This window comes from Arabidopsis lyrata, assembly GCF_000004255.2.
Source record: "Arabidopsis lyrata subsp. lyrata unplaced genomic scaffold ARALYscaffold_1, whole genome shotgun sequence".
Classification (NCBI taxonomy): domain Eukaryota; kingdom Viridiplantae; phylum Streptophyta; class Magnoliopsida; order Brassicales; family Brassicaceae; genus Arabidopsis; species Arabidopsis lyrata.
Window position 1 is genome coordinate 3,079,204 of NW_003302555.1, and position 11,170 is coordinate 3,090,373.

The 11,170-nt window shown below is 37.9% G+C and overlaps 4 protein-coding genes across 6 annotated transcripts in view; all 4 read right to left on the reverse strand.

The window, feature by feature from the left end:
• Positions 1-258: 258 nt before the first annotated feature.
• LOC9325746 (UDP-D-apiose/UDP-D-xylose synthase 2) lies at positions 259-3,046 on the reverse strand. Its single transcript, XM_021013902.1, has 9 exons — positions 2,549-3,046; positions 2,329-2,421; positions 2,098-2,205; positions 1,589-1,703; positions 1,373-1,506; positions 1,186-1,287; positions 997-1,089; positions 768-903; positions 259-683 (listed from the first exon to the last, which is right to left on the reverse strand). The coding sequence occupies exons 1-9, from the start codon at positions 2,822-2,824 to the stop codon at positions 571-573; spliced, it is 1,170 nt and encodes a 389-aa protein (XP_020869561.1). The 5' UTR covers positions 2,825-3,046; the 3' UTR covers positions 259-570.
• Positions 3,047-3,197: 151 nt separating this feature from the next.
• Positions 3,198-6,704, reverse strand: LOC9328509 (aspartic proteinase-like protein 2). Its single transcript, XM_002892401.2, has 10 exons — positions 6,293-6,704; positions 5,783-5,912; positions 5,434-5,678; positions 4,891-5,118; positions 4,334-4,496; positions 4,055-4,128; positions 3,879-3,972; positions 3,730-3,796; positions 3,569-3,640; positions 3,198-3,455 (listed from the first exon to the last, which is right to left on the reverse strand). The coding sequence occupies exons 1-10, from the start codon at positions 6,679-6,681 to the stop codon at positions 3,292-3,294; spliced, it is 1,626 nt and encodes a 541-aa protein (XP_002892447.2). The 5' UTR covers positions 6,682-6,704; the 3' UTR covers positions 3,198-3,291.
• A 351-nt stretch (positions 6,705-7,055) lies between these two features.
• On the reverse strand, positions 7,056-9,358 carry LOC9328510. Of its 2 annotated transcripts, none has more exons than XM_021015040.1 (8): positions 9,080-9,358; positions 8,955-8,995; positions 8,752-8,815; positions 8,377-8,565; positions 8,095-8,166; positions 7,815-7,990; positions 7,598-7,718; positions 7,056-7,351 (listed from the first exon to the last, which is right to left on the reverse strand). In XM_021015040.1, exons 1-7 carry the CDS (start codon positions 9,242-9,244, stop codon positions 7,601-7,603), a joined length of 825 nt encoding a protein of 274 aa, XP_020870699.1. In that variant the 5' UTR covers positions 9,245-9,358; the 3' UTR covers positions 7,056-7,351; positions 7,598-7,600. The 2 variants fall into 2 exon arrangements, with proteins under 2 accessions (XP_020870699.1, XP_020870701.1); XM_021015042.1 differs by having other exon boundaries at positions 8,752-8,820; positions 9,080-9,288.
• A 296-nt stretch (positions 9,359-9,654) lies between these two features.
• LOC110225353 (GABA transporter 1) overlaps positions 9,655-11,170 on the reverse strand; it is a 3,701-nt gene continuing 2,185 nt past the window's right edge. The window contains exons 4-7 of one of the 2 annotated variants that reach the window (XM_021014870.1): positions 10,956-11,170; positions 10,590-10,720; positions 10,174-10,413; positions 9,655-10,100 (exon numbers count right to left, since the gene is read on the reverse strand). The exon at positions 10,956-11,170 is cut by the window's right edge and continues 5 nt beyond it. In XM_021014870.1, the coding sequence (XP_020870529.1) occupies positions 9,720-10,100; positions 10,174-10,413; positions 10,590-10,720; positions 10,956-11,170 (967 nt within the window). In that variant the 3' untranslated portion in view covers positions 9,655-9,719. The remainder of the gene's footprint in view (positions 10,101-10,173; positions 10,414-10,589; positions 10,721-10,955) is intronic. The other variant, XM_021014869.1, reaches the window with a different exon arrangement.

Here is an 11,170-nt window from a genome sequence, read left to right on the forward strand (position 1 = left end):
TATATGACATCGCTCATGTTCTTTGATCTTGTAATCTAATCTTATTATGTTTTGGTCGGCGATCTTTTCATCTTTTTTTGGATGTTTTTAATATATGATAGCTAATTCACCGTTTGCTATGAGTACAATGTTCTAAAATTTGTTTATAGACCCTAGGCATTTCCAAATAAGGAAGGTATATATTCACAAAACCAGCAACACAAGCAAAAGCCAAACGAACTCGCTTATTCCAATTAGACAGATATAGAAGAAGTAAAGTGTGGAATCCGCCAAAAATATATGTAACAAATAAAGAAAGCCCCAATGTTATAGTTTGCACAAACCATTCCCTTTTTAGTTTCGGACAAATACAAGATAAAAAGCTTCAACAAACGAATTCACAAAACATTAACAGTAATACTATATAACAAGGAAAACGTAAACTAGAATCAACCACCGTGATATGTCATTTGCTTAGAAATTGCCTAACATAAGGGAAGAAAAGGTTTCTGTTGGGAGAATTAAAAAAAAACAAAAAGAATGGAATCGTAGCCACCACATGATTTGAGGTGTTTGTAAGAGAGACGACCTCTAAGATGCGACTGGTTTTGAAGTGGCCTTCTTAATGGCTTCCGCATATGTCGTGTGCTGGTATGTTAAGGTCGACTCAAGCAAGTCCCAAAGCGAAGTCTTCGGGTTCCATCCTAATTAATGTCCACACCAAGTATCTATTAGAAAACCATTGGGGCTGTTGAAAAGACTAATCAGACAAGAAAAGAGGAAGTTACCAAGTTGACGGTTGATGATGGTCATGTCTGGGATTCTCTTGTCGCTGTCATCATAACCTTCTCCATAAAATTCTTTGGAGCTCACGTCGATTGTTGGGCTCTCGATGGCTGTCTCTCCACTCACTTTTGCATAGACCTGTCCATTTTTTGTTTTGCAACATTTGAGTGTGTGCTATGATAGTTTATCGAAAATCAATTTGGATTCTTATCTGTGACCAATTTTTCTCACCTCAGTCATCATTTCAGCAAGTTGTCTCACTGTCACTTCATTGTTTGGGTTGCCTACATTGAAGATATGCCCATTGGCTCTCTCTGGGTTTTCCTGTTAAAAATTCCGCAAACAAATTCAGATGCAACTACTTTGATAACATAACAACAAACGAAATATCACCAGGGATAAGCAATTAGTGAAACTCACAATCATCAAAAGGACAGCTTCAATAGCATCTTTGATGTAGATGAAGGTTCTCTGTGATTCTCCACCATCCACAAGCTTGAGAGGCTCCCGTCGCAGAAGGTTCTGAAAATACCCCCAAAAAAGTTAAAAAAATTAAGCTTCAGCCACGAGAAGAACTCAGGTCATTGGACTGAGCTTGTATACTTACGTTACTAAAGCACGCTAGGACCCGAGGGACACCCTCGCTAGGACCATCAATGCCAGGGATGAAATCCATCCTAGGTCCAATCCAGTTGAATGGTCTTACAATGGTGAACTCGAGTCCATTCTCAGCACCCTCAGCTGCAACCACAAACAAGTGACGTGAGAAACTTTTTGTGTCTAGAAACATCAAATTTTCTTATCGAGTAAGAAAACTACATACCATAAACAAGTCTCTCAATAAGTTGCTTTGCACATGCATATGACCACCTCTGCTTCTCAATAGAACCAAAAATGCAAGGGGATATATCTTCTTTGAGTACATAAAATTCAGGATCCTGTAGAAAACAAGACAAGCATCATTTGTGAATAGTGAAGAGATAACAAACACAGAGACAAAAGTAGTAATAAGAACCACAGGACACGAACTAATCTCTACTTGACAAAAAAAGCTAGGCAAAAAAAACAAAACAAAGACTCTCATGTAGTATTAAAGTGGATAGTGATAGGCTTATAACAAGTTTACATTACTCTTTAGATCAGAAAAGAAGACTTAATACAACAACAACAATAACAGCAATAGTATATAAATTTCCGTATCAATCTTAAGCTAGTGTGCCAATGTACATTAAAAACATAGTTTCCTGATCCTTTTGACAACGACATTCAGCAGAAAGCGATGCATAAGACAAAAATGACATGATCAGAGTGAAAAAGGAGAAAAAGAGAGACCTGACGCAGAGGATGATCCTTCGGAAGAAAGCTTCCTATGGTTTTTCCATAGACTTCACAAGTGGAAAAGTGAATCAGACGCTTGTTATTCTCAGAGCAGTACTTAACCTACATGCCAAAACCAATGATCACTCAATGTCACAACTAATAATAATCCAAATCGCATAAAATTATTCCTCAAACTTAGAAAATTGCAAAAGAATGGACAAGAACACCAAAGAATATGCATACCACTGGGAGAGCATCAATAAAATTGCTGTAGATAGTGTCAAGAGGACGCGTATTGTAATCCGCTGGAGTACAGATCGCAGCTAGATTTATCGTCTGCAAAACCAAAACAACAGATTAAACAAAAACATCCACAATTCAAAATTCAATTTCCCACAACGAATCAGATCTGAGTCTTCACATTCAACATTATTCACATAAGAAGAGACGAAGAAGAAATTACCAGATCTGCCATCTTGATCAGTCCTTCGAGTCTAGAATCATGCTTAATGTTGATACGATGAAACTGGATCCGACCAGCCCATTGAACGGTATCAGGCTCAAGCAAGTGCTTGATCTTATCATTGTAGACATCGAGCGCAAGCACCTTGTGAGGAGTCTCCGTCATTAGCTTCTCGCAGAGATGAGAGCCAATGAAACCTCCGGCGCCGATCATGCATATCGTAATCGGCTTAATCGGTTTACCGTCCAGATCCAATCTACCGGCTCCGTTAGCCATTTTTCGTTGTGTCGGTGAATACGCGTCAGAGATAACAATGGGTGGAAGAGAGAGGAGAGATTTGTGGGAATGGGAGAAAAAAAGGAAGAAATGAGAGACTGATATTTAAAGGCGTGTATAATAAATAATGTTCCCCACTCTCTCACAGCCTTGCACATTCACTCCCACGTGAAATTAATGTTTTCGTTGTGTCATCTTCTCTCTCAAGTCAATCAATTATTATGAATCTGATTGATTGTTCACGTTAAATCGATTATAGTTTCAATTTTTTTGGGTATGTTTGTTGCTTTACACCGACATGTAAAATTGTGCTAATTCGTCGGTGGCCTAGTATTAATTAGTAGTTGATTAAACAGAGAAACGAGAGAAGTGGTGGGTGGTAAGTAAGAATTAATTAGTGTGATTAAATTACAATAATAAGCTTACAAAAGTCCAACCATAATAGGTGGTGGAGTGAATGCTAGAAGCTACAAAAAGCGAGCAAAAAGATGGAGGAGGAAGACTAGTTGTTGTAACAAGTAATAATAACTTCTATTGAAACTCTCTGAACCGCTCTCTCTCCATTGTCCTGTGTTTATAACGTCTTTGCTTCTTCCTCCTCTTGACGCTGAAACGTTCACCTCCAGAGAACCTGCAATGCAATTTCATTATCTGCTATCTGCATTGTACTCCAATGTGGGCTGGCTGGGATATATAAACCATTTACCGTTGATTGCTTTACGGTAAAATAGAAAAAACACTCACAGTCGTATTCTGCCCATCCAATACGCTGGCGAACAAGATCGTAGACGACCACTTTGTCTTTAAGAACCAAATCTGCAAATCAATCACCCATTGAGAAAATAGTTGCACTGTTACAAAACTTACAGTTTCACTTGATTGAGTTACGAACAACGAGTATTTACCGCCAAGAATTGTTATGCGACGATGTGACATTCTCTGGAAACCAATGCACCATATTGAACTTCCTGACTGACGATACCAAAAGAAATTCATATCAAAAGTTTCTAGAAAAATAGTCTTTAGTCTTTACCACTGCTCTGAATATGCTTACACTAGAAAAAATCTGAAGATACGCATGGGGTCTTAAGACCATTGATGCACCACCAGCAAAGCTCAAACTAACTTCGGGAAAGACATCAACGTCACTGCAACATGGAAATCTTTTTAGCACTTAAGCATGAGAGATAACAGCTTTTTATATATGCTTACACATGAGAGGAATCTTACCCAGCTGTGATTTCAAAGCACTGGTAACTCTCATAAGTAATGGGACGTCCGTACTGCGAAACAGCATTTGCAATCTGCAGGTTGAACGGTTTATTATTCTTCTTGCTTGTAAGGTCTAATAACATATATCGTCAACATTGAGCTGTAATCTTATTCCAAAAATGTAACATTTGAGGACAGATACTTCAACAATGGCAAAAACTAGACTGAATATGGCATACACGGTTTGGAGATTGGAAGGAAAACCTGAAGGTGAACTAAGGAAGAAAAAACACTCACAGCTTGGATGAATGGACTATAAGCTTCGTCGGGAAGATAAGCAAGAGTCGTCCCCGTATCAATTATCGTTCCATCACCAGTGGCTATTGTGAAAACAGATGGATCAATCGGTAATATCTGACCGTTCACAGCAATGCTCTGCAGGTTCACATTATAATGTGGCCTGAAATATTTTTTTGCAGCATATTATCTGAATCAAGACGTGGGTGTATATATTTTTAGTTTTCCTAACCCAAGATAAACTAACTGCGTTTTATTTCCATAGGGTCAGCTACAAAATGTCTACTTCTGGATCATATGGTTCCTACAGCAGAATGAGATAGCAAATATTGTAACAACTCTCGCATTTATATCTGTGTAATGACTTTCATTATCATCAGTTAAACCCTGGATTTTCCTCCTTGTCTTAAACAAACAAATTCTGGGAATTCTACCCTAGCATTGAAGTCTAATTCATCACGATGTTAAGTACCCCCAAGATCTACCGGTGCTTTTCTTTACGTAATATGATAAGAGTTTAAGACTTTAAATGTATAGTAGAAAGATTGAGAACTCACTGTGATGGAACAAGAGGGGTATAGACGGTATCTGGCCTCTTAATTTGACCTAGAACCATTATACCTCCACCGCTTTTATCTCCCTTCAGACAGTGCGAGAATACTCGTGGCGCAAGTCCTTGCACAGCAAGCTGTGAAATTACAGATAAACTCCCTTGTCCTAACCCAAAGATGCCATCTACTGCTCTTCTAGGCCTCTGTAAATCACCGGTTTGTAAATTGCTACACCTGTAAGTCAATATTAAAGACAAGCATCACATATTTAGAAAGTTGAAACAGTACAGAAAAGATGATTTGGAAGTTAGATCATATTGTACTTCCTGAGTAGAAGTTACTTGAATATACAGAAATATTGTTTCTCGTTTGGCCAATATTTTCTCTCCCCGAAGATGCAGTCATCAATTAAATTAAGAGATGGCAATGCACCATACTCTCTAAGGAAATCATCATTGTCGAAAGAGGATTAAAAATGCAAGATAAGACATGTATATAGATATATATATATATATATATAAACACATAATAATTTTGCTGTTCGCTTACCCGAAGACAAAGGGAGCAGAGGAATTTATAGCCAAGGTACTGGTAATAACAGTATCAAAGGACATGAAATCTGAGATGTAGAAACCAGAAGTGCCACTTCCATCACCATACTTAAACGAATAGGAACAAAGATTGTTGGGAGAACAGCCCGACTCTGTCTGGAAATTTGAGTAACATCTCCGGTCTGAACATGAAACTAATGAAGCCGAGGATGACACTCCAGGATCAAAGAAACTTAGTTGAATCTGGAAATCCAAAAACCCACAAAAGAGAGGGAAAACAAGTAATCATTTAGAGAAATCCTCAAGATAAATCCAAGAGTATTGAGGAAAGTGAGAAAGAAACAGACTTGGAGTTCACTAGTCTTGGGGCAGCCATTGCAGGAAGTGCAGCTAACCCATAAAACATCACTTCCAGTGTCAATTTGAACATTAAATTCTCTAGGGGGTGTCCCAAGTTTAACCTTTGTGTAGTAAAGCCTGTCATGAAAAGAAAATAACAGCAAGATTCTATAAATAGGAATGGAACAAGAGTCAAATATTTCTAAATTCGAAAGTGAACACATGATGAGACATCATTCTGCTAACTTAGATTTGAACGAGCTCAGTCTTCACAAGCCAAAACAAAGTTCCATGATTTATAATTCCATTTGAGTCAATCGAATCACATTACTCAGTCTACCCAGAAACAAATTCGCTATTTCAATTCAATTTTGTTAGGAGGAAAGTTTCCAAATCCAAGTCCGGAGATTTCAATACTACGGTGTGATTTTTTTCTTTGGAAACCAAAAAGAAGAGAAAAATTCGAAAATCGAAATCGAAAAAGTGCAAAAGCAAATGGGTAACAGCAGTAGTAGTACCCAACGAGAAACGGATCGGAGGCTCCATCAACCGGGAAATTAACAACTCCACCGACAGGAGACTGCAATAACCTTCCATGGCGAGCTGAATCAAAAGCCCTGAGCTCAGTCAGACCAAGTTCATGGTTCGGCGGAATCAATCTCTCCAGCTTGAGAACCGCGTCGGAGCCGCAGACCAAGGTTGTCACAGCATGTAAAAGCACGGTGGCGATGATGATAACTCCAGCAGGAGAATCCACCGCCATTTCTCGAGTTCGAACTTTCTCTTCCTGGGGAAAGAGAGAGAGAAAGCCGCCAACTGAAACGTTCTGATAATATTCTGATGACAGTAGTAAAGTTTTGCACATTTTGGTCATTAATCTAATTAAATATGGAATGAAGATTTGCATAAATTATTCATTTTTGTTTTGGGTCATTTTGGCGTGCTTTTAAATTTTGCATTTTTGGTAATTATGATTTTCACAAGTTCAATTCTTTTTTAATGTCTGCTGCATAAAAAAATGTTGAGTACTAGATAGACAGACTGATGTAATGTGCCTGTGCTCCACCAATATGACGCGTCTGAAAGTACTGATGTATCTTTTCTTTTTAGTAATAGGGTTAATTGAATGCTCCGTTGACTGATCTTTGACGGATTTATCCAAAATTCACCACAACTCACAAGTCTACGACAACAACGGCTTTGTTAGGAATCTAAACTAAACGGGCTTCCACAAAGAACTAGTAGATGTTTGGCTTTCTTTTGTTTCCGCTTTAACTCCAATTGTATAAGCAATAGATTACTTGATTCTCAGATGGGTACAATAAAGCAAATATCTAAAAGAGAAACAAGTGAAGAGTGAGTGAGTATTACATCTATTAGTACTAAATTGGAAGAAAGGATTCTCTTTTGCTTTGGAGGTGCCGATAACAAAAATCGAATCAAACTACAAAACGGAAAGATAAGAGATACTTTATTGTCTTCTGTGTGCCCTTCTGAAAATTAATTCTTCGAAATCCTTCATAAGAGTCAAGGAGGAGCACTTGTCTTTTGAGACGGTCTCCGGTTTAAGCAGCGATCTGGACATGTCATGGAACCAAAATACACTCAGATGATATATTTTCATACACTAAACTATATCAAGATGGTGCTTCGAAGAAACATTTGTCCCTGTTCACTATGAAACATTCAAGGCAAAGTTGATATATTTTCTAACACTGATTGTTTTTCTGCTCATGCTGTAGAATTTTCCGATAATTGTAGGCCCAAGGAGAATTGGGAGTCTTGTGTTTCAAATGGTTTACGAGAGAGAGCAGTTTGGTTACCTCTCACTGATCTTCCAAGAGAAGTGAGGTGCAAGAGAGAAGTTGAGATACTTCCTCTGGAGTTGCTGTTCCAAAACCTTGCCATCTTATCCTCCCGGATTTGTCGAGTAGGAGAATATACCTGAAGCACGAACACGTATGTGCAATAGAGAGATCAGAAAGGTTAACGGAATCTATTATGCACTCTTAGCTTGATGAAGTGGAGATTCTTGTGTACCCAGTGAGAAGGTTCAGAACTTTAATTTGTTTACGGAAGTTGTAATGGTCCCCAAATGCGTAAACAGCCTGCCTCTGGAGGACACTGTTCTCGTTATTGTTTGGTTTTTGCAAGACCCGGAGAAGTAGTTTTCTTATGGGGGCCAAGCCCAGCAGCCATTTGTCTATAAATGAAACCTATAATTACAAGAAAATAAGTTTTATTCAAGAGAGTGGAGAAAAAAAACACTCTTGCAGGTTCTAAAATCTGATATAAGCCCAAACGATTTAAGGATCAGTACCTCAAACAGCTGAAGATCTTTCCTGTTGCCAAATGTTTCAAGAAATGGTTTGCTCCACGAGCTGATCATTTCCTGTCAGATAAAGCAACCACATCGCATCAACAACCATACAAGCTAGATATATAGCTTATCAACAAAATGATTCCCCACTAAAGAACACTGTGTCATGCAACCATTGTTTAGTAACCTTAACAAGCAACACTTCCGTTAGTGCTTCATAAAGGCAAACATTCTCGAATCCGTTGGAAGTATATAACAAAAACGAGGTAGAATTTTCTGTACCTGAGAGCTTGCTCGGAAAGACAGACACACTAATGATACTTTAGGAACAGCCAAACTCTCTGTGTCAACCTCATTGCTGTTGGGGGTAATAGGCAAGTTTAGTCTTTGTCCATTAGAGTAAGTCACTGCTAATACCGGAAATTTCATGGCTGATGCAGCAGGAATTAATATCTTGTTTGCAGCTGCGATCTGCAAAAACATCAATTGACAGTTTAGAAACTTCATAAAGCCAATACAAGATCCCTACAGGCTACAGTATCTAAATCATGCATAGCTGAGTTTACAAAGAAAATTGGTAACTGAGAAGCGAACCCAAATGATATAAGCCATAGCTAATGAAAACAATCTAGAGAGTGAAAGAAGTTGCAGCATTACCTTACCACCATGTTCCTTGAATTCTTTCATATCAGCAAAGTATCCCCGATTCATCTCATCATTACTGCCCTAAATCACATCAAATTCCACTTAATTAACTTCTCATTAAGACGATTCTCTCTCGAAACAGAGAGCAAATCAATGCTGAATCTGAATCGGAGCAAAACCCAAAAGGAATTGAATCTAGATAAAGGGAAGCTTACAGTCTAGTACGCTCATCTTCAATCGCTTTCTTATTCCCGAACTGCGCAAAGCCACAACAATAACGACAGATTATAGTCAACGTTTCCTCCGAAAATCGAAATTGATAATTTCTCTGAATACATACCTGATAAAAATCGAGGAAAGAGCGGGTGGTTGATCGAAGAGCCGGCATTTTCGAAGGGAGAGAGTCATGATTCTCGTAGCGAGTGAAGGAGAAGACTCCTTGATGATGCTTGTTGAGGGTAGAGACTGACCTGTGCTTCAGGAATCGATTCAACGTCGTCGCCATTTTAGAAGAGCTTAAACCCTATTTGGTTGGTTATGTGGTCTGCTCGCTTAAGGCGAACCAAACACGCTTGGAAATTGAAAACGAGCCTAAAATAAAATCCTGAGACCTGAACCATATTTCTGTGTGGGTAAGCCGATCAAACCGATTCCAATCCGGTTTAGGTACAGCCCCAACTTTTGGGCTTTCGTTTCTAGGAATTGTTTTCTTTGGGTTTCAAATGCTCATATTCCAGGCCCATTTTTACATTGCTGCTTAACACCATGAGATATTGAGATGTGTCCTCTTTTCATGAAAATAAGTAAGGAGTTTTATATTTTGAATTTGTTATGTAACTCATTGTAAAAGGTATATATGTGTTATCAAAAGTTGAATCTTCTTTCTTAATTATTTTATCATAAACATTTATAAAAAAAAGAAGAAGCAGGATTATACTTATATATAGCAATAACATTCTCACTTTGCTTTGTATGTTCTTTTATACATCCGCAAACAATTTATATGTATTGGCATCGATTATAATCTGTCTAACTGCCGCTACCATAGCACTCACCCCTAAACACGAAAAAACCACGGCGATCACAGTGTTTATCCAAAAAATGAAACTTTTTTTAGATGGCTTGAAGGTAAAATTGAAGAACACTACAGGTAGAACGAAGTCTAGAGGTATAAAACCGAAAGCACCTAACAAGGAGTTTACATCTCCAAAAAATGGAAGCATTGCTGCAACGATTGTAGCCGCAACGACGAAGAGGGAACGCACAACTAGTCGAGGGATGGCATTGCGGATAGAGAACTCTTTTTTTGTTGGATCGCTGATTACACTTTCCAAAATATCGTTTATAGGCTGTAGGTATACCTGCATAACTCAAAATTAGTAACAATGTATATATATGAAACAAATATACAAAGAATAATATATGTGTATATACCACAGCAACAGCCGAAAGTTGAAGAACTGTGAAGAGATTGACGAGAAAAATAAACCAAGTAGGAACTAAGTAATGGCCTGTCTCGGTATTTAAGAAATTGGTGAATATAAATCCATTGGCTTTGTTACCAAATGCCCAATATCCGGTGATTGCTACAGTGAAATATGTCACTATCACTACAACGTAACACATACACAACCCTTTCATCATTTTTCCTTTCACTGGTGCCGATATTGTTGCCTGCATTGCAAGAAGATAGTATTCGTATATCAAATACTCTATATATATTGGTAGTTGTGTGACTGTCTTCACTCTTCTGAACAACGACCTTTTGTTTTAATTTGATAAACAAATAAAGTGGTGTTCTACACTTCTACTTGTAAATAAGAAACAAAGATATAGAAACAAAATGAAACCTGAATTTCGGGTATAATGCCGTTGCCGTATGTAGTGGCAATAATAGCCATAGCATTAAAGATTCCAAACACTTTAGTTTCTTGGTCACCAACTATAGTATAGTCCTTCTCTGGTGCGTTTGATCTTTTTCCTAATATTTAACAGAAAACTCAACTTTTTAACTATATAACAATATATGTATCATGGAGTGTAAATTTAAGTGTATCTTTGAATCAAACAAACCCGAAATGTTTTAAACAAAACGAACTGAAATGTTTTTAATCCGACTAGTTTTATTATTTCGATGAAAAAATAAAAAATTAAGCCGTAAACTGGATTATCTATCTTATGGAATTAGCTCACGTTTTAAGAGTAAAGAAGAGTACCAATGTAGATCGATGCAGCTGCGGCGGAAGCACTATAGAGAAGGCAGAGGAGGAGAGAAAATGAGTTGATGTATCGTAGAGAGTGAAAGGATGGGAATTGTGCCAAAACCAAAAGTAAGCATCCAAAAATAATCACAAACTCAAAGAGTTTCATTTCCCCATTTGGCTGCATTACCAAATACATTGCCTTAAGACATTGCCCACCCAAGAGCGCA

Bases quoted from the DNA above. Each gene is read 5' to 3' on its own strand.
- LOC9328510 (XM_021015040.1), bottom strand. From the start codon at position 9,244: ATGGCGACGACGTTGAATCGATTCCTGAAGCACAGGTCAGTCTCTACC. The intron at 8,566-8,751 runs GTAATGCTGCAA...ATGTTTTTGCAG, and splicing joins TCAAGGAACATGGTGGTAAG to ATCGCAGCTGCAAACAAGAT. The intron at 7,719-7,814 runs GTACACAAGAAT...TTCGTGCTTCAG, and splicing joins GTTCTGAACCTTCTCACTGG to GTATATTCTCCTACTCGACA.
- LOC9325746 (XM_021013902.1), bottom strand. From the start codon at position 2,824: ATGGCTAACGGAGCCGGTAGATTGGATCTGGACGGTAAACCGATTAAG. The intron at 1,288-1,372 runs GTAAGTATACAA...GGGTATTTTCAG, and splicing joins TCCTAGCGTGCTTTAGTAAC to AACCTTCTGCGACGGGAGCC. The intron at 684-767 runs GTAACTTCCTCT...GACATTAATTAG, and splicing joins CATCATCAACCGTCAACTTG to GATGGAACCCGAAGACTTCG.
- LOC9328509 (XM_002892401.2), bottom strand. From the start codon at position 6,681: ATGCAAATCTTCATTCCATATTTAATTAGATTAATGACCAAAATGTGC. The intron at 5,679-5,782 runs GTCTGTTTCTTT...TTGGATTTCCAG, and splicing joins CCAAGACTAGTGAACTCCAA to ATTCAACTAAGTTTCTTTGA. The intron at 5,119-5,433 runs GTAAGCGAACAG...ATTGACTTACAG, and splicing joins TCTGCTCCCTTTGTCTTCGG to GTGTAGCAATTTACAAACCG.